Genomic DNA, 20,731 nt, shown 5'->3' with positions numbered 1-20,731 from the left:
GTTTTCGTTTTCTTTAAGGTACATGGTTTTTTTGTAACACTATAACATAAGCAAAACCAAAACTGAGCTTTAAAAGAAAAGATTTCATTAACACTAAAAATAAGGTACCTATACTGTAAACCACCTTAATATTCTTTCCATGAAAATAAGGATACAATTTTCAATCAGATTGGTTAAAAAAACATATTTTTAATGTAAAGATATTTACTGTTTATATGAAAAACACAGAAGCAAATGTCTATCAAGAGAAGATCAATAACTTTGGGTTAACTATGACCAGAATACATCTTGCAGCCAAGAGAAAAAATTCAGGTAGGTCTAAATGTGTAGCTCTGAATAGGTCTCCAAAACATATTCAGTTAAGAGTGTGTGTTGGGGGAGGGTATAGCTCAAGTGGTAAAGCGCATGCTTAGCATGCACAAGGTCCTAGGTTCAATCCCTAGTACCTCTTCTAAAAAATAAATAAACCTAATTAACCCTCCCCCCCAAAAGTAAATAAAAATAAAATAACAAAATAAAAGGTGGGGGGTGAGGGGGAACAAAGTTCCAAAAAGTACATATAGTAAAATTTCATTTCTGTTCATAAAAAGAGGAAATGTCCACCTATGCTGGTATAGGCTCATCTGGAAAGATTACAATTAGACAGACTGAGGTTTAGGAGAGGAAGACATCTTACTTTAAGTACTTTTGAGATGTCTGGATTTTAGCTCATTCTATAGTAAAAGCTAAAAAGTACCAATATCCATCTCTCAGGACATGTATCTTACAAGAGATAAAAGGAGACTGGATAAAAATTATTACTATGTTAGTGTTAGGGCTACTTTACAGAGCACTTACAAAGTGTAACAATGCACAATGCAAAGGAAATTTGTCTCCTTGTAAATGTTATTACACATGGGAGATTTCATTGCTTATAAATACTCACCAACAGGTAGAAGGAGAGAAGTTAAATTTTACTCTTCATTAATAATGCTTTCTAATATTTAGAGACATTTAAAGGCAGAGCATTCTAGTTTACTTACCATTCAATCATGAGGAGACGATTAAGACAATCTTCCCCACATGCTATTTCACCTTGAGCTCTTTCATCTTTAGAAAGAGGTGTACACTCACACTGCATTCGCTTAATATCCCGATGGGATTTATTCTTCTTTCTGTTGGGTAGAAGTTTTATTAAAATTGGTTAAATAAATGCCCTGGCAATGATGTAACATATATTAATCAAATATGTGCTAAATCTCATTAGTTTTACATTTAATAATTCTAGCCAAGTCAATAATTCAAAAGGAAGAAAACATCTAATCACTAACATTTTTGAGACTGAAAACACTATGAACTGTGCTGCAAGATAGGTGAGAGAAACAACCTCAGCCCTAGCAAATGGGAGGATGGGTAAGTTCATGTCTGTCATTTGGATTCAGTCCTTATTTCCTAGTTCTTGTCAGCTAAGCCTCAAATTCTGAGCAATTTCAAGTGTAAGTGGTCATATTTGGCTCTGGAGAAAAATAAGAAAACTCATGAGTATCAAACAGTAACACAGCTGATTAATCAAAGTTTAAGAATCAGTACTCATGGATGTACAAATAATAGTTGAGATAGAAGGCTGAAGAAAAGGAGTTGGTTAAAAAAGTCTTTAATTAAGAATTTAGCTTAATCAAATCTTTTAGAGACTCCTTCAGTAACATCACTTTTGTACAAATCCTGCTTTGAAAAAACTGAATGATTAAAAAAAGAATGATGTATATATTTTTATAGAATACTATTATTACAGAGGGCTAGACTTTCTCAAGGCAGATTTGGGGGGAGAAGGGAAACTTCAAAATTGACTGGGTTCATGAAAACCTATGCCAGACTCTGCAAAGCAAAAGTGAAAATATGATAATTTACTGGCCTTTCTGTTGAACTCTATTTTTTGATCCTTGGCAAAAAGAAGAAAAAAAATTCAAAGAAGGATAAATAAGATCTCCTCCTTAAGATTATGGAAATATGACTTACTCTCCAACTATCAGACAAGTGAAGATCACAGCTGCTCTAAGTGGCTGTCTTAATCTCCTAACTAATCTGCTTTCACCTTCAACATACGTCCTATCACAGTCCCAGTTTTATAAAGTACCTAAAAAATGTCATGATAGTGTCCACTAAGTTTGAGTAACAAGAATGATTCACCTGGGATCAATTAAGAATATAATTCATTAATGAGTGTAAGAATATGTTGAACCTGAAGAAAAATAACTAAAGATAAGCAAAGTACCTATTGACAAGTACTTAGAAAGCTGTTAACTTTGAAGAATCAGCAGTGGCTATATTTTGTATTGCTCCAGAAGGCCAGATCAGTACTAATGGGCACAGCTTTCTTTCAGGAAGCCTATTTTCAATCGACATAAACATGTTCAGGCTATTTTACAATAATTTGCTTCTTGGTGGCTCCTATAGATGCCCACATTTTAACAGACACTTAAAATGGTGAATATATGTAAATGCTTCCCACTCCAAAAAGGCCCTCTAATGCCTCCCACCAATCAAATCTATTATGTACAGTCTTATATGCATCTGAAACTCACTGCTGAATAAAATCCAGAGGGTTGGGTTGATTAATTTTATTTCTATTCTTTTACAAATATCCTGAAAGTTACACCACTCTACTCACACAGTTCCTAAGGAGTACCACTTAAAATACTCAGTATTCTGAATTTAAACCTAATTTACAACTAGATATAAATCAATGTAATTGTAAGAGGCTCTCTTTATCTAGGAAAAACTTCTGACAGGTCTAACTTTAAAATGAAGTTTTTTACCTTAACCACAGTGAAAAATGTCTTCATTTAAAAATTTTTTGAATGCTTAAAGGGATGGCTGGGTTGATTCTCAACCAGAAGAGAAATTTCCAAAAGGTGTTAGGTGGTTAGGTTAAATTTTTTTAAGGCATATTTAACATATATTTACATCGGGAAAATCAGAAGATTATCAAAGAGAGGTGAAAGAGGAGACTAAGCAGCTCTCCTCTAGAGGAATATGTTTTCATTATACTATTCCCATTATATCTTGTTTCATGTTGGGGATTTGTGGTAAACCATTTCTTCATTTATTTCTTAAAAATCTGTTATGCTATTGTCAAGTTCAATCTATTAGCAACTGATTTAAAAACATGACAAAAGAAAACTAAGTTCTAATCTAGTTCCAGCTTTATAAAGTACCTAAACATATTTTTCAAAAATGTTCAGTATGAAGTAAAGAAAAAAATCCTTAACCAACATTAACTACTTTTCCTTCTCTAAGAGATTATTTTGCTGGAGAGTTTTCTTTAACTTTCTGTCACAGTTTCATATGTAAAAGAAGTTTAAGAAAAACTGGACTGGTCTAAACTATACTTTTAGAACCAAAGAGGTAATGAGACCAAAAAAAGAATTAGACATTTCCTTCTCAGGGAAAAAAAAAAAATGGGGGAGGGACTCTATGCCATCAAATCTAAATAGGTATATATACTTTTCAGATTTTTAAATTTACATTTTATCACAATTGTATTTCATACAATTGAACTCATATACTCTGAACTTTTGAAAGCCAATTTTTTTCTCCCACAAAAAGAGGTTAAAACTTGACAAGCACATATTAATTTGGCTTACCTTTCTGTTAAATAAACATTTTCTTCAATCAGATCAAAGTAACAAGGCATCTTCCCTTGCTTGGCACATTCCTTCCACCGCTGTGGGTCCCTGAAGTCCTCCATGACGCAGGAAGGCCCAACTAGCGCTGAGCCTAAGGGCACTGCTGTATCTCCCTGCTCTACTTCCACTCTGACTTTCTTTCTGTCCTGAAGCTCACCATCACTTTCAGAATCACTCTCCAATTCCTGTCTCCTTTTCTTAAGAGGTCCTCTATCTTTCATATCATTTTTTTCTAAGTTTTTCGAAAGATCTTTCTTTTCATTCACAGTTAAAGAGTCCTTAATGGAATTGCTGCTTATTTCAGGTGCTTGAACTGACCCCTTGTCCTTCTGAAGGGATAGAAAAAATTTACTGGCCTGGCTTGAAAAGTGAGATCCTGCATGTTGATCCCAATTCTCCTCCTCTTCACGGTCATCTGTTAAGGAATCTGGTACCTGTCCCTGAATTCGATCATACACAACCCCAGTTCCAGGAGGTCTACCTGCTGATCTTGGATCCCAGTAGCCATTGCCTTGCCAGTAATTACGTGTCCCACTATACTGTTCTGTACTTTGCTGATACTTATGTCCACCACAGGCTCCATAGCTGCTGTCAGGTTGCTGGTATGTGGTAGTAGGCTTTTCTTGTTGAGAGAAGTCCCACCCTAGGTTTCTGAGCTCTTCTGATGAATGGAAACCATCCACTCGAGATATCTCACAAGAGGAAGAAAAACTTAGCTCTGTTTTCCCCAGTCTACTGTCTGGCCTGTTGGAGAAAGTAGTCTGTTGCCGAGACTTATTTGAGACACCTTCAAAATCATCAGAAGAATAAATTGGCAGCTCTTCTTGCTGCCTAGAAGCTATTTTGGCTTTCACTATTTCCTCAAAATTTGGATGACCTAGAAGGTCAGATTTCACATCTGAATGACTCGTACTATCAACCCCATCACTCTGAGGATGAGCAATTTCAGACAGGTGATTATCTATTTGTTTTCGGCTGGGCTGTGTAAAAGAAATTTCTGGATTCTTCTCTGCTCCTTTATGAAGGAAGAACTTCTCAGTTTGAGGACAGGCTTTACTTGCTATACTCTCAAATTTTTCCTCATATGAGTGTCTCCTTGGCTCCAATCTCTCATCTTCCCAGTGGTCAGAATAGTGTCTGTAACTTTGACTGCTCCGAGAAGAACAAGGACTTGTTTCTTCCATGGGCAAAGTAGAATTTTTTGGCACAACCACAACAGATTGAAGACGGTTTCTTGGAATACTGCTATCATCAGAATCTGTATCTTCGGAATCACTTTCATCACCTGAACTTTCCGAAGAACCAGAATAATCTTCATGAACAGTAGACACAATCTCTGAGGCGTGACCACTACTGTCACATTTTAAGGTATATGTTACACTGTCACTGTCCTCCATGGTTAAATTTAAATCGCAAGAAGAAAATACAACTTCTGAATCATCAGAAGTATGTGCATGTCCTCTTCCACCTTCTTCATCTATAGAGGTTTCTGGTCTTCCTCTTCTAACAGGCAATATGGAATTTCCTTCTTCTTGAGCCTCCTGCACACATTTCCCAGACAACCCATTATTATGCCTGTTTTCCCAGGAAGCAAATCCCCTTCCTGAATCAGGAAGGCCACTACCTACTTCTATTATTGTTTCTTTCTCTGCATGCTTTGAAAACTCTGCGCTTTTACTCTTCAGCACAGCATCCAAAACTGGAGATGTGTTCTCTCCACACTGCAAGAGAGTTAAACTGTCCACTTTTATTCCTGGTGGAAGATTCTGAAGAGATGAAGCAATACATGAGCTCCCTGTAGGTTGATATAAATTATCAAAATGATTAACAGAAGTTGAACTAGTACTACCAACAGTCTCCTGATATTCGCCACATGCAAATTTTGAGTGCTGATCTGTCAGATTTCTATTATCACATATAACTGTTTTCGATTTCAAATGCACATTCATAAAGCTATTTGAAGAAATCTTCGTAACTAAAGGCTCAATATTTTCAGCTTCGGAATGACACAAAGAAGGGCGGTTGTTATTTGAAGTACAGTATATATCTGAATCTTTGGTTTTACAGCAAGAAACTCTCATGTCAACTGGCTCTTTAACTATTGTTTTGGAATAATCTATAGTCCTAACTGGCAAAGACATAAGTTTATCTTGGTGTGGGGACACCAGAAGTTCTGTTTCTCTAAAAGGGCTTTCTGACTTACTATGCTGCATGCAAGTATCAGTCAAGTCTTTTTCTTTACATCTATTAATATTCTGAAATCCATTTGATGAAACCATGCATGCTTTGACCAAAGGGGATACCTCCGATCCAGTCACACTGTCATCAGAAGACATCAAAACAGTGTCAGTTTTAGAAGTGCAAAATGTTGCCAAATCAGATTCTGCCCCAGGAGATCCATTTATATTTAATTCTGTGGGACAATAACTTCTTAATTGATCATTCTTCACTTTACATAAAGAGTTTAAATCCTTAATACTATCATGGCTATCCTGTCCTATAAATTCAGACTTAAAAATAGGCAATTCATCTGACTTTTTATAAGTAGGTGAATCATTTAATCGATTTGATGGAGATGGAGACCCAGTCTTTTCTCTTTCAGGAATTTTACTAATCATTCTTAAATCGCTACCTTTTGAACAAGGAGTCTGTAAACTAAAAGAATGAGACTGTTTGATTTCCTCATTCAGTTCTGTACAACAGAAAGAATTTTTAAATTTATCAGACTTGGATATAGGTTTTGAAGGGGCAGATTTATAACGGGAAACACTGTTATCATGCTTGGAATATGATGATCCCCGTCGGAATCCCAGTTCATTAGGGGGAGAACATCTTTTCACTGCTTCATTTTCTGAAGTCCTTTTGGATTCTCTTTCTAATTTTGAAGAATACTTTCCTCTTCTCTCCATCTCTAAGTAAGAGGACTCAGTTTTACAGTCCCGATCAGATTTAGAATAGGATGATGATGTCCTTAGGTCTCTGTAAGATGAGGAATGAGATGAGGTTCTCCTTGAGTATGTCTTTTTATACTCATCTTCTGAGTCAGAACTCTCTCGTGCCCTGTTATCTGTATACGGCCGAGAATAGCGTGCCCTCTCTCGATAAGGGGAACTCCTATGGTAGCGACGATCAGAGTCGTAATAATGGGATCGTTCTGATCGGGAATAGGATGAACTAGTTCTAGAGCCTCTGTCAGATCTAGAACGAGATCTGCTCCGCCTTCGCTCTCTCTCTGATCTACAGCGAGAAGATATATACCGAGTATCTCTTTCAAGTTTTGAGTAGCTAAAATATTTATCATCTCTGTCTGTTTTAGATCGTGACGATTTCCCTAAATCCTCACTTTTTAAAGGTGCTAAGCTCTTTTTTGAATCTCTTTCTTTTTCAATGCTTGCTGAAAATTTTAAATCATGGGATCTTTGACTTGAAGAAGTCCGTACAGAATCTTCATCAGATTCTGAACCAAGAAAGGTGCCTTCAGATTGTGAGGATTTCTTCTTAGAACCTGTTTTTTTAGAGACCAGACTACTCTTAGAACTATCTGGAACTTCTTCCTTCCCAATATGGGAATCTTCTTTTTGTGAAGGAATATCTGCTTGCTCATTCAAATTTTGACTTACATGTTCTTCTGAACTATTGGATACAGTGTCCTGCTTAGTGTCCACTTCTGAAGATTCTGGTACAATTTTAACTGGTGGTTCCTTCAAGGCTCTAGTGGATACATCTACTGGTGCTGTCATCACAACTGTTACTGGTGTGTGTGGCAAGGCCACTGGCTCTGTTACTGGTGCTGGTGATGGGGGTGTTGCAGCTTGGGGAGGTGGAGGTGGTGGAGGTGGAGATGAAGGTGGAGAGTCTACAGTTGTTGATTCTGCTATGATTGCTGGTAATGGTACTATGGGAGGAGGTGGAGATGCCACTGCTGTGGTAGTAGTCAACAGTGGCCTGGATGTTACATGAAGCAGATGTTTCTTAAAGTGAATTTTGCCCAATTCTACCCTTGATTTTGGTGGGGAAGATTCTTCTGCAGTAGTTAAGGTATCTCCAATGTCTGTTTTAATTTTAGGTGTTGAGTCTACTTGAAGAGGTACAGCTGGAGAGTTTGGAGTATCATTCTGCTTTTCATTCCCAAGTGCAGCCAGAAACCTGTTCTGCAAAGTTTTCTTTGTAAGGCTGAAGCTGAATGATACCTTCTGTCGTCCCTGTTCCTCCAAATTAACTTTTGTCTTGGTGCCTTTGGGCAAAAACCGACTAGAAGCAACACCTTTGAACATTGGTCCTTTGATGAAACCTGTTTTCTGTACATTTTCAATCTTTGCCTATAAATGAACAAAAAAAGCGGTTATTACTACAATAAAGTTCAGGCTAGCATCACAGTTTAAAATGTCAGGGAAATGAAAAGTCCTTTTTAATGACAAACAGCATGAATTAGACTAAGCTATATGAGCATTTTTAAAAAACTATTATGGAAAGTTTTAAATACACTAAAAAATATAGAGACTAGTATAATAAACCTCTAAGTACTCAGTCCCCATTTCAACAATTACCCATATTTTTCCATTCTTTTTGTCTCTTACATAAAGAATTTTGTCCAGTTTTATAACTATTTTGGGGGCAGAATTTTTAACGAGAATATTTTTTAAAATCTGATGTGTATTTCAAGATAATACAAAAGGACATGTGGATAGAGAAAAATAGCTAACATCTACCTCTGTAATGAAAACAGTTAGTTCTTGTGTTCTATCTGAGAAGAAACATCAGAAGTCATTATAACCAGTGGTCTCCTGGCATCACACAGAATCACTTAGGTGCTTGGTAGAAATACAGATCTGTGACAAAACTCCAGGGAATATCAATTCAACAGCTCTAAGGTGAACAAGAAAGTTTATTTTTTGTTTTTTGAAAATAAGCACCTCGGGCAATTCTGATGGACTTCCTAGATTTGGGAAACCACTGCTGCAGAGCAGTGTCCCTTCTCACTCATTTCACAGATAAGGAAACCAAATGAGAAGCAGACCTTTCTGCCTTTCTGGAAATTACTCTGCCCTGGTACACTACTGCTGTGTCTGCCTGAGCCCCACACACCAAGGCCATGCTAATTTATAGTCTGATTCTACTGCAAGTAACAACTACAAAGAATATACCTAAGAAGACCTCTCCCTCCATCATTTGCCAAACCACCAAAGGAAATGGTGAGCTTTAGAAGTTAAAGGCATAACCTAAGTTGTAGAGAGAACATCAGAAAAATCTACACCAACAAACTCAAGCCTAAATTAAAGATGGTACATATGTCATCTACAACATTTTTCTGATTGATGGTCTTCAATCAACTCTGGCTATTTAAAAGAATAGTTTTCCCCTCCAATATGGTAAAATATGAAATCAGTTTTCAAAATTATGTAGTAACCATTTAAGTGGGACAGTAAATGTTTTCACATGCATTATCATACAGCAGTGTGGTCTTCAAATACTTTTTAAGAAAATGAATTCACTTTTCATATTAAACCTTACATGGAAGCTCAATACATAAAAACAGGTAAAAAGCTGTCTCCAAAGTTACCAGCTTCCTTTACCTTGACTAAAGCTCTTGAAGCTCCGAAGTTTAAAAACCACTTTCCTGCCATAAACAACATCCCTAACTGAAATGAGTTACTATAGATCCAAAAACAAAATTAAGCGAAAACTGTTACTTCATTTCACATTTAAAACGACAGCTACCTTTTGAATGTTTTCAATCCCATGATCACTGAATACCCAATTAAATTATACTTACCTCATTTTCTTCTTCTCTATTGCCATCCAGCCAAGGAAGCATGCAAAAGAACAAAAAGAAATCATAAATACTTAAAACTGATTAAAATGTAATTTTTTTTTTTTACTAAAACTTAGCATATCTACAACCTACAGGTATATTCTATGCAGACTGTCTGTTCCTTCTAGCCTCAGTTACATTTAGTATAGCAAATAATTTAACGAAGATAGTGCCATGCACTGTGCTAGCTGCTGGAGAGAAAAGGTGAATAAAGCCGAGTCCGTGCCCTCAAGAAGCTCTGACAGTTCCCTGTAAACACAATCTTGCTATAAAAGTAATTCCAACATAATGGAGTAAATACAAGGATAGAAATATGCACAGTGTAACAGCAAAGAGGAAGATAAGCAACTCAGTTTCATGGAAAGATAGGAATGCAAAAAATCATTTCTAAAGAAAAAAATAGTTTTTGAAGAATATATTTGCAATGAGATCCTAAGCAGAGGAAAACCCCAGGCAATGCAGGTATAGAGATTAAAACATAGAATATGTGCAAGGAAACTATAAACAGTTCAGTATTACCTGAGTATAAAGTGTAAGGCAGAAAGAAGCCAATAATTAGGTGAAGTAGGAGGCAGTGGCCAGGTCTCTTATGATGAGAAACATTTTATCTTATGAATTAGCAGTTCTCAACATGTTTTGGTGTCCATTCAACAGTCCCTTTGTTGAATGCAAGGTATACATTCTGCTCCATAGCAGAGCATGCGGCTCTCTTAAGCTCACAGTTACATTCTAGCAAAGGTGACCACACTGTGTTCCAACTGAGGAATCAGAAGCCAAAAGTCTGGTGCACACCAGTGTGTTAAAGCATACAGGGGAAAAAGAAGCTACAGAAGGGCTGTAGGATATGACAGCCAGATTTGCATTTTAAGCAGGTCACTCTGTAGGCTATATGGCAAGACTGGAGTACAATAATCTGTCTCAAATGCCCTTTAAAAGAAATGTACAAAAAATTCTTTCCTTAAATGTAGGCTCAACTCCACCATAATTAAGTCCATTCACCAGTGTCCACGGTAGCCATACAAAACGAAGTAATGAAGGGGAAAAATGCTGGCAATACATGGATGAGATCTGAAGCAGCACCAGGGTTAAACACTTTGACTTCTTCAAAATCACTTAAGACTTCACAGATGTGATCTTAGAACCACTGTATTTCATCACTTCTATGATGTAGAGCTTCCCCATATATAACACCTCTGCAGGATGCATCATACTATCAAAAATATCAGTTTAACTGCCAGAGTTTTTGCCTTTATGAATCCTCTAGTGATTCATAAAATAATTCTGTCTTACAACCCACCTAGATTTTAAATTAGTACCATGTGAGGAAAAAAAAAAAAACAGAAAAGGTACCTGTAGATATCCAAGCATTTAGAGTATCATTCGTATTTGTATCCCTCTTTTCAGTGGACATTTAAAAGCATTCATGCTTGTCCACATAATATCCATATACACAAAGTGCTGGAAATTCAGAGGTTACCAGAACCCTTTCCTAAGCCTCAGCACTTCTACTTTGGACAAACAAGTGAAAAGACTAATCCTGACAAACTGTAATGAAAGTCATCCCATGGTCAAAGGACTGAAGAAATACTAAAATGTGGGATTTGGACAGGGAAGTGAGGGGAAGAAAAAAAGTTTCATTTCAGAAATCAGAGAATTGCTTTACAGAGATAGCAAGGCATTTCTCACAGTTTGATAATTTTTCGAAGTTTGTAATAAAAAGAATCTAAAAACACACACAAAATTTGGGGGACAGGGGTAAATATCAAATATTTCTCATCTTAAAAATATTTCATGCTAGTGGAGAAAAATCAAATTACAAACAAGCCAAAAAAAAAAAAAAAAAAAAAAAAGTCCACAAACCAATCCATCCAGAGACAACTGCTGTTAACACACTGGTCTACAGAGCTTTCTAACATTTCTTTTGTGTAAATGGGCAGGGGGGTGGGGTGGGGGAGTTGTGTGTGTATGTGTTTGTTTAAAACAGAGATCTTTGTTTTCCTTTTTAAGTATAGTAATCATACCACATGCATCATTCTGTATCCTTCCTTATCATAAATACAGCAAGTAAGCAAACAAGGTGTTTAGATTAAAGAAAAAAACATGGAATCACTACAAAAGATAGAGGAGGGAATGATCTTGAGAGAAGGGGATACAGATGAGTGAAGATACAGTTAAGTTTCAAAATAAATCAGGAATCTCTTTTGGCCTGTATTTCTCTCTGACATCATTAGATGAGAGTTAGAGGAAGGGACAAAGTAAAAGACTTGAAAATTCAAGTATGGGGAACAAAAATGGAAGCAGGCTATAATCTTCAATGTTCCTGCCAAAGTTGGACATGACTAACTTATAACAGGGCTCGTCAGCACACTTATTCTACTTCTGCTGGCAGCATTAGGCTATCTCGAAGCAATGAAAGGCAACAACTGGTGAGTTACTCCAGCAAGTTGGATGGGAAAAAAGAGGTAGAAGGCAAGAGGTTAAGAGAATTGAAGGCATTCCCCAGAATGTTGAAATGACTTACCTAGAGATCAACAGATAATAGAGTAGGGAGTGAAATATGAAGGAAGCTGATAAACTGAAGGAACGGAGCAGGGACAACATACCAGCAGCTTCAAAGAGTAGATTTGGTGGAAACCAGACAGAGAAGTAGAAGGATATGGTAAAAGAATTGGAAATTATGGTCAGAGTAATATTTTAGAGTTGGGGTACACTTAGTGAGAAGATAATACACAGCTGTGGCCATGGGAGTAGACTGCCACAACAATAAGAGGAGAAGCCCTTTCTGAAGACATTAATGAAATTGTGAGGCCATAATTAATAGCAAGAATCAGCCACAAATGTTTTTAATAAAAGAATACCTTCTTTGGTAAAAAATACAAAATAATGTCAAGAGCAAAGAATAGGGTTTTTGAAGGAAGGTTGATGGAACAAGGGTATGGAAGCTAGAGCCAGGAGTACTGAGCCTCCTGTGCCGCCCACCACAAAAAATAAGGAGGTATGCAAAAACACGCATTTAACTCTCTAGCATGAGATCCTGCTACAATGCCTTATTTGTTGTTTAGAAAAGCTACTACAGAAGAAAAACTAGAGGAATACCACAGCCAGTTTTCTGTCAAAATGTACAATATGTAGATCTGCAGCTTACTGAAGAAGTATATATAAAGAATTTTGATTAATCCATGTCAACACAAAGACAAATCTCTATTAGGTCACAGGGTACATGTGGAAAAAGATTTGAGAGCATTAGTCATAGCAAGCTCAAAGAACCAACATGCTTATTAAAATCAACCAACCAACAAAGTTCTTAGGCTAGGACCTAAGAAGTTAAGTTTCCAAAAGGAGGCCTAGTATAATGAGATTTGATAAATATAAGCAAATTGGATGGAAAAGGAATCTATTCTAGATACCATGTCATATAAGAAATAGTTATAGTTAAATGAAAGTATTTTTATTTACTGTGGAAAAAAGACAATTTACAGGATCATAGAGATTTATTTCAAAATATTGGACAACTTAGAAGATAAAATACTCTTATTTTGCACGATTCCAAAAGTTAGACCTGTGACCAACAGAAGTACAGAATGATAGATTTTAGCTCATTTTAAGTTAGAACATTTTAAATTAGTTTATTTATTTGAAAAAGTAATACATACAAACAAGGGAAAACTTTATCATACAAAGAGTTATAGAACTAAAATTTGATCTCTACCCAGTGGCAACTATTGTTAAGTTTTGTACATCCTTCCAAAAACTGTGTGCATATATGAGCATATATATCCTTTTAAAGGAAAAAAGACATACACAAATAGAAACATACCTTTCTGCACCTTGTTTTCCTTCACTTAAAGCCTTGGATATCATTACATAGCAACATATTTAGACATAGCTTCAGTTGTAGTTTTACAAGCAAAACAGCTTTTCACGTTGTAAGTCATTGGTATTTTGTTTTTACTGGGAAGTGCTTTTTTGGGTCCTCTGTCAATCAATTACCTATTGAGTTGCTGGTCTTTCTTACTGCTTTCTAAAAACAAGATGTGAGGAATCTGGACCTGGAATATGTCACTGTACAGGGGTACTTAAGTTTCCTTGTCATCAGAAATGTTTAAGAAGAATCTGGATGAGAACTTACCTGAGATGAGATAGAATTCCTGTTCTAGATGTAAGGCTACAAGTGAGGCCCTTAGAAGTCTCATTCCAGGCCTTCAGTTTATTGAATATCCTGAACCACAAATCAGAAAAGACCATTTTACTTTATCTTGATTTTAATAAGTAAAGACTTTAAAGATTCACTCCTACCTCTTCTTTAACAATTTCTTACTAAAACTCAAATACTCCTCAAATACTTAAAGACAGTATTTCTCACATCTGAGTGACATATGGATAGCCTCTTTTAAAGGGAAAAAAAATTGTTAGATATCTAGGAACAAATCCTAATTTAAGAACACTGACTTAAGAAACTAAAATTAGTCTATTAAAATTTATTTTATATTTGACCCTAGCACAACACGGGAGATTAGGGGTGCCAAACCCCAAACCCCAGAGTCGAAAACCCGGATATATGTTTATATGTAGCTTAACTACCCTCCATATCTGCATTTCTGCATCTACAGATTCAACCAACTGAAGATTGTGTAGTTCGCATTATGTTGTGCGTATTTACTGAAAAAAATTCACATATAAGTGGTCATGCAGTTCAAATCCCATGTCGTTCAGGGTCAACTGTACTTGAAAATTACCTCTGAAAAGTAATGGTAGTTTTCAAGTAAAATAGATTTTGAAACTTAAAAATAGTTGTTAAGGTCTGTAAATTATAAAATAGTATTATATCAATGTTACTTTCTTGACATTAATAGTTGTACAGTGTTTATATAAGAAAATGTCTTTGTTTTACAAAGTCCCACTCTATAGCACAGGGAACTATAGACAACGGCTTGTAGTAACCTGTAATGAAAAAGTGTATTATATATATAACCAAATCACTATGCTGTACACCAGAAAGTAATACAACACTGTAAATCAACTATTCTTCAATTTTTTTAAAAGTTAAAAAAAAAAAAAGCTTATGAAATATCCTTCCAAAAAAAAGAAAAAAGCAAGCTATGGAGGGCGGGGGCAGGAGAGTATAGCTCAGTGGTAGTGTGTGCTCAGCATATATGAGGTCCTGGGTTCAATCTCCAGTATCTCTGTTAATAAATAAACAAACCTATTTACCCTTCCCACCAAAAAAAAAAAAAAAGAATTCTAAGAAAAGAAAGAAAGCTATTTGAAGAGTATGGTTTCACTAAACATTTGTCTGTAGTAAAAAAAACTAATCACCAAGACCTTTTATTAAAATAAACATTTGATCTAACATGAAACAAACAAACAAACAAAAGAAAATGTCCTTGCTTTTAGTAAATACATACTGCAAGACATAGGGGTAAAAAGGCATCGTATCTGTGACTTTCCCTCAAACATTTCAGGAAAAAAAAGTAATAATGTGTGTGTGTACGGAAAGAGAGTAAGTGGGAAAATGTTCACATTTGGGGGATCTAGATGAAGGATATATAAGAAATCCCTACTGGTTTTGAAACCATTCTGTAAGTCTGAAATTATTTGAAAAATAAAAATTACTTCTTCAACTTAATACAGTGTGAAACTTTTTAATATCCTCATAGAGTCCTTCACTCCTTAAGAATTTATTAAAAAAAAAAAAAGATTATGAAGATTCTCAGAGATTCTTGAGCCTCAGCTGGAGAAACACTACCTCAAATCTTTCTAAATTCATATTCTGATAGGCATTGATTAGAATAAGCTACATTAAAAACTAGACTCTATAATAAACAGAGTATAAAATTGCAGAGGCAGGGTTTTATGAAGAGGTGAAAATTCAGGATAAGAAAGAACTGGGTCACTCTCTCTTGCCTTCTGAGATGGCCCGCACTCTGTCTATAGTATATCCACTTTAAACTAAACACCCCCCACACCTCATGGCCTCCCTGGCCTTCTTACAGCCTACACTCTTGTCTATGGAGTGTGTATCTCACTGAATAAATCTACTTTCACTCAAAAAAAAAAAAAAAAAAAAAAAAAGAAGGAAAGAAAGAAAAGAAAAAGGACAGGAGAACTAGTTGATAACAACAGGAAGGAAGCCAACAATGACAAAACTGAAGACTATTTCATAACATTGCTTATAACACATCCTAGCCAAGAGGTAAACTTCAATTAGTACTCTGCGCTCTCAAGAAGAAAATTCTGTAGCTTGCAGTATATACTCAGTCCCAAGTAATATTCATGGAGAAATACAGGGAACCCTTCTCAAGTACTAAGTAATTATCCTCAACATTAGGAAAGAAATGGAATTTCACAACTCTAGCCACCCTCCTTACTCCCCTCAATTTGTTTCCCTTTTAGAGTTTCTGAATCTTTGACCTGCTCCCAACAAATACAAATGAAAGTATCTGTCACAGTAAAAAAAAAAAAAAAAAAGTCAGAATGAATGCACTGAAGTCATGTATGTTTTGACATTTATACATTTAGGCACTTAGAACGTCATACACTCAAGACTTAAAATGCCTCAGATCTTCAATGATATGGAAAAGCACATTAGGGGGAGAGTATTCATAAGTAAAACTTTAATCACCAAAGATCACATCTACCTAGTTCTCTGCTTCGCCTATGGTCATACACATTTGCAAACCTCCTCTAAACAAAATGAGTTCATCCTTCTGTAGGCCAAGGTTTTGGTAGAGAGTAGGTGTCTTTACTACCATGGGTTAGCTAGGCCTAAGGTAAATGTGGAGACTGCATCAGAAAGTATCTTTTGATAGCATACAACTACACTGATGGATTGACATATGACTTATTTTAGAAAAGCAATGCTGTTAACTCTAAGTACCAGTACTCGTATCAATTACAAGGCTATTTGTGCCACAATTATTTAAGGATCTACTCCACTGAAGGCAGGCTTGGCTCTGCAATGGCAAGATGTCAAGTTCACAGTCCTCACACCATCAGGAATTTCATGCTTTTTGAAGTCATATGGCACAGATTATGCCAAACAGCTATACCACAAGGTAATAAATAATTATTGCTGTGAATTAAATGACTAATAAAGTGCTTTTTTATTAATTCTTCTTTTTTCAGTTTAACTTAGTCTCACTTTCCTGATTCTCCTTCATGAAAGCACACTTTCTTTAGTATTTATTACTTTCCCTATTCGGATGGCAATGTAACAGAGCGAAAAAATCAAACTTTGATACCTAGGTTAGAATCCTATCTTTACATTTATCACCTATGATTTCTGCCATTCAATTCCTTTTCCTACTCTCCTAGATGCCTACTTTACACATTTCCCTACCCAACATCTCGGTCACCACCATCTCCCCAGCCACTCTCAACTGAGGATCTTACCATTTTGCTCAGTATCCCACCTTTTGCCTTCTCAAGGACTTTCATTTCCTAATTAATTCCTTTTCTTCTATTGTCAGTCTCTGTCATTCTCTCTCTCCACTCTCATTAGTCAGATTTTCAAATGCCTTACTTGAAAAAAAAAGGGTGGGGGGGCCAATGGTCAATTTCTTTTTTGGGCTTTCACAGGCCACATTCTCCTGTTTTCTTCCTACCCTCATGGCTACTCCTCCTCAATCTTATTTGTTCACACTTCCTATTCGCTCTTCCTATTTTATTTGTTGCCTTCGTGTTGGAGTTTCCCAAAACTTGATCCCTATTTGGCCTTCCTTCTCTTTCCATCTACTCTTTTCCTTCCTACCTTATCTAATCCAAATTTATGGCTTTAAGTATAATCTGTAGACTGGTGACTTCCACAGCTCCAAACCAAACCTCTCTCTATACTTATTTACCCAACTGCTCACTGGACATCTCTACTTGGATCTAATTTATCTCAAATGTAACATGTCAAAATGGAACTAAAGATTATTCCATACACTCATACACCAATTGCAATGACTGTTATATACACATATTATAAATTTACATAACAGGAGAAACATTTACATCTTTCAAAAGCTTAAATCACATCACAGCACATATGTGCTTCTCTCTGACTTTACTTCTTTTCACAATCCCTCCTCCTCATTCCCTAGGTTCTAGCCACATTAGCCTTCTTTCTGTCCCTCAAACATTCAAGCTAATTTCTAACCTTTTCACCTGAAGGTTCCTTTTTAGAATATAATTTCCCCTAATCTTTGACAGACTGCTCCTTCTCAATAATGAAACTCCAAATGTTATCCCCTCTGATATTCTTCCATCATTCTATCTTATGGTACACCTTATTTTATTCCTAGCATTTGTCAATATGAGATTTTTTTTTCTTCATTTTGTTTTAATGTAGTGCCTTTTTCATCACACTAGAATACAAGCTCTTTTAGGGCAAGGATTGCATTTATCTTGTTCACAGCTGCATTTAAGTGCCAAAAGCTATACTTAGAACATAGGAAGTACTCAGTAAATATTTAGCTGGCATCAGCATACCCACTTTCCTATCTAGCTGAGCTTGTTCTACACTACTCCCCACAAAAAATTTCAGTATTTAAGATGGTCTCCTCTAAGTTCAAACATAGATCAGTCTTGACGTCAATAATTTTTCTGACTGCTCTTCATTCTACCATCTTCTTCCCTCTCCAAGCCTCTACACACACATTATCACTTCCCAGATTCATGTTAATTCTCTCAGCCACATTTCACTTGACAATTACCTGAGCGCATACTATGTACTCAGCACTACTATCTTTTCTTTTTTCTAATGCCTTTTATTAACATTCCATACACTATTACTAAACTCAACCCCTACATCATATACTTTGAAGAATGACAATCACATACTTTGACTTGCATTTAGTGTTTCTGACTTTCCAAATAGAGTTTAAGCTACAAAGAGACAAAGGTTTTCTTGTCGTTACTGTATAATCGCTGGGTATACCATTCCCATTCCTGTCGTAAGTTCTCATTACTTTCTGAATCAAAGAAATTCCCTAACAATAGTACCCAGGTTATAGCTTTATCATTTCAAGCAATTCTCAGAGGGAAAGACCTCAAAACTGACCTGTGGAAAAAACAAGTCACGTGGGCCATAAATTAATTTATAGTATCTGCCATACTCTCATCCAAGAAGTAGGAGCCATGAAGACAAGTAAATTAAAACACTGATGAGAAATATATACGATTTATGTGGACAATAAAGCCATGTATACCACTGCTTTTTAACAAAGGCCTGGAAATTTTAGGCAAACCACTTTGGAATGAATATGCTACCTTGAACTAATGCAAATGGACTTGATAAACACAAGCACTATTTCTCACTCACTCTAAAGTCCACATCTTCAGCTAGCATAGTATCTCAAACGTAGAGTTCTAGAGTTCCTACTGATAGAGGTTCATGTATACAGATTAAACCTAGAAAAAAATAAAAACAAATGTTACTAAAATTACAGCATTTACAAGGCAAGAATATTCTCACAAGAAGTCATCTAATCAAAGCTATCTCTGATTATATAAATATAGGTCAAAATAGCAGTTCTCTCCCATGTCATACCCATTAACTACTCTTATATCCCAAAACAGTTGAAACTTTATTTTAATGTGGAGTGTCTATATAGATAGTAAGTAAAACTAACTTAGTTTCTTTAAACAAGAAATTACTTTGCAAACAAACACAGCTGATCTCAAATGTATCATTGTAGTCAGTGAGGAAAGGTCAGACTATCATCCCAAATGTTAACAACTGTATGTGTACCTGAATTACGTTTCTAAATTTGCCTTCCAAATTAGCTTTCAGGAACACTTGCATGAAGTGAATTATGTTCTCCTATTAAAGCAATCTGTTTTCCAAAACTCATAACTGGGCTGAATGGGGATCTAATACGAACATTTTAGGGCTTGTTATATACAAATGAGTTTCACTACTGTTATTGACTATTTTGAGTTAAAACTCTTCTATTATCTGTTTTATTTTCCTCATTAGCAAGATATGGGAGAGGGGACATCCATTACCAAATAACCTTCAAAAGACAGAACACATAAATGCTAAAAAATTCATTTTTAGTACTAGCTAATGAATTACAACAGAAAGAGTTGAAGTTCTTAGTGACCTGATCACATTATGTATACTATTGTCTTATAGCCCCATTAGTAGACCACCATCACCATTATAAGCAGTTAACAGAATATTTTCCATTTTTCAGGTACTTCATTAAATGTTTTATATACATCTAGCTCATTTGATCCTCAAACCTAAGAAGGGTATACTATGTATTTGTAATCCCACTTTTACAAATGAACAAACCTAAAGTTACAGCTAGCAAAGTGGCAGAGCCAAGTATACAAGCTGTTTGACTGCAGAGCTCTTGCTCTTCAAGTCAAATATTTATTACCTATTACACAGAACTGGGAGAAAAAGGGTAAAAAGTTTCAGAGAAACATATTTTGGTTCAGTGTTTTAGTAAATGTTTCTGCCTAGCAACAGAAGGGGCTTTATCATGAAACAAAGAGTAAGAGAAGTGTTCAAATTAAGAGTCTTGATGATCAAGTGTCTGTGTTTCAGGGCAAACAGATGGTGAGTAATAGTTGTTCTTTATAGAATTCTAGCTAATAAATGCAACAATCATCAATGGCAGCAAAACCCAATAGATGAAAGGTTGACAGAGAACTTCATAATTGATGGATCAGGCTGACTACACCAGAATTCACTGGTTAATTTTGATATCACTAAAAGCAAGACAACCTAATAAGTGCCCCTCTGATATGATGCAATAGGTAACTGATAAACTGCTGGCAGGAAGGAGGAGTGAGGGGGTCTGATGTACCTACCAGTCTCCAAAAAATATAGCAAACATATAATAAGACTATCATAGATAAAGAGATTTGAAATCTGGTAATCACACGATTATTTAGATTCTGATTTTTTAAACAAATGAACAGGGACTGTGTATTAAATAACATTAAAGAATTATTGCCAATTGCACTAGGTATGACAATGGTATTGCAGTTATTTTTAAAGCCTCTCTCTCAGACATATATATTAAAGTATGAAATGATAAAATATGTGGGGCACTTTAAAATATTCCAGTAACAAAAAAAAGTGGGAGACAGATGAAACCAGAATGGCAAAATGTTAATAACTGTTGTAACTGGATGAGTACTCTGGGCAGGAGCAAGCAGTATTCATTCATTATACCATTCCCTATTGTATGAATGTTGGAAATCCCCATAATAAAAAAATTATAATGCTTATTTACAATACAGAAGAGGATAACAA

The 20,731-nt window shown here is 35.7% G+C and overlaps 1 protein-coding gene across 5 annotated transcripts in view; it reads right to left on the bottom strand.

The window, feature by feature from the left end:
• The window catches only part of SETD2 (SET domain containing 2, histone lysine methyltransferase), a 114,540-nt gene that overhangs the window by 77,721 nt on the left and 16,088 nt on the right, over nucleotides 1–20,731 (bottom strand). For 4 of the 5 annotated variants that reach the window (XR_004312186.1, XR_004312187.1, XM_032458643.1 and 1 more), the window contains exons 2-5: nucleotides 13,607–13,696; nucleotides 9,439–9,454; nucleotides 3,624–7,984; nucleotides 1,023–1,154 (exon numbers count right to left, since the gene is read on the bottom strand). Coding sequence is in view for 3 of the 5 variants with exons in the window: in XM_032458643.1 (XP_032314534.1) it covers nucleotides 1,023–1,154; nucleotides 3,624–7,984; nucleotides 9,439–9,454; nucleotides 13,607–13,696 (4,599 nt within the window). In the remaining 2 variants the exon portion in view is untranslated. The remainder of the gene's footprint in view (nucleotides 1–1,022; nucleotides 1,155–3,623; nucleotides 7,985–9,438; nucleotides 9,455–13,606; nucleotides 13,697–20,731) is intronic. The other variant, XM_032458644.1, reaches the window with a different exon arrangement.

This window comes from Camelus ferus, chromosome 17 (genome assembly GCF_009834535.1).
Source record: "Camelus ferus isolate YT-003-E chromosome 17, BCGSAC_Cfer_1.0, whole genome shotgun sequence".
Lineage (NCBI taxonomy): Eukaryota > Metazoa > Chordata > Mammalia > Artiodactyla > Camelidae > Camelus > Camelus ferus.
Note: the sequence above shows the minus strand (reverse complement) of the source record. Positions and strands in the feature narration are given on the sequence as shown.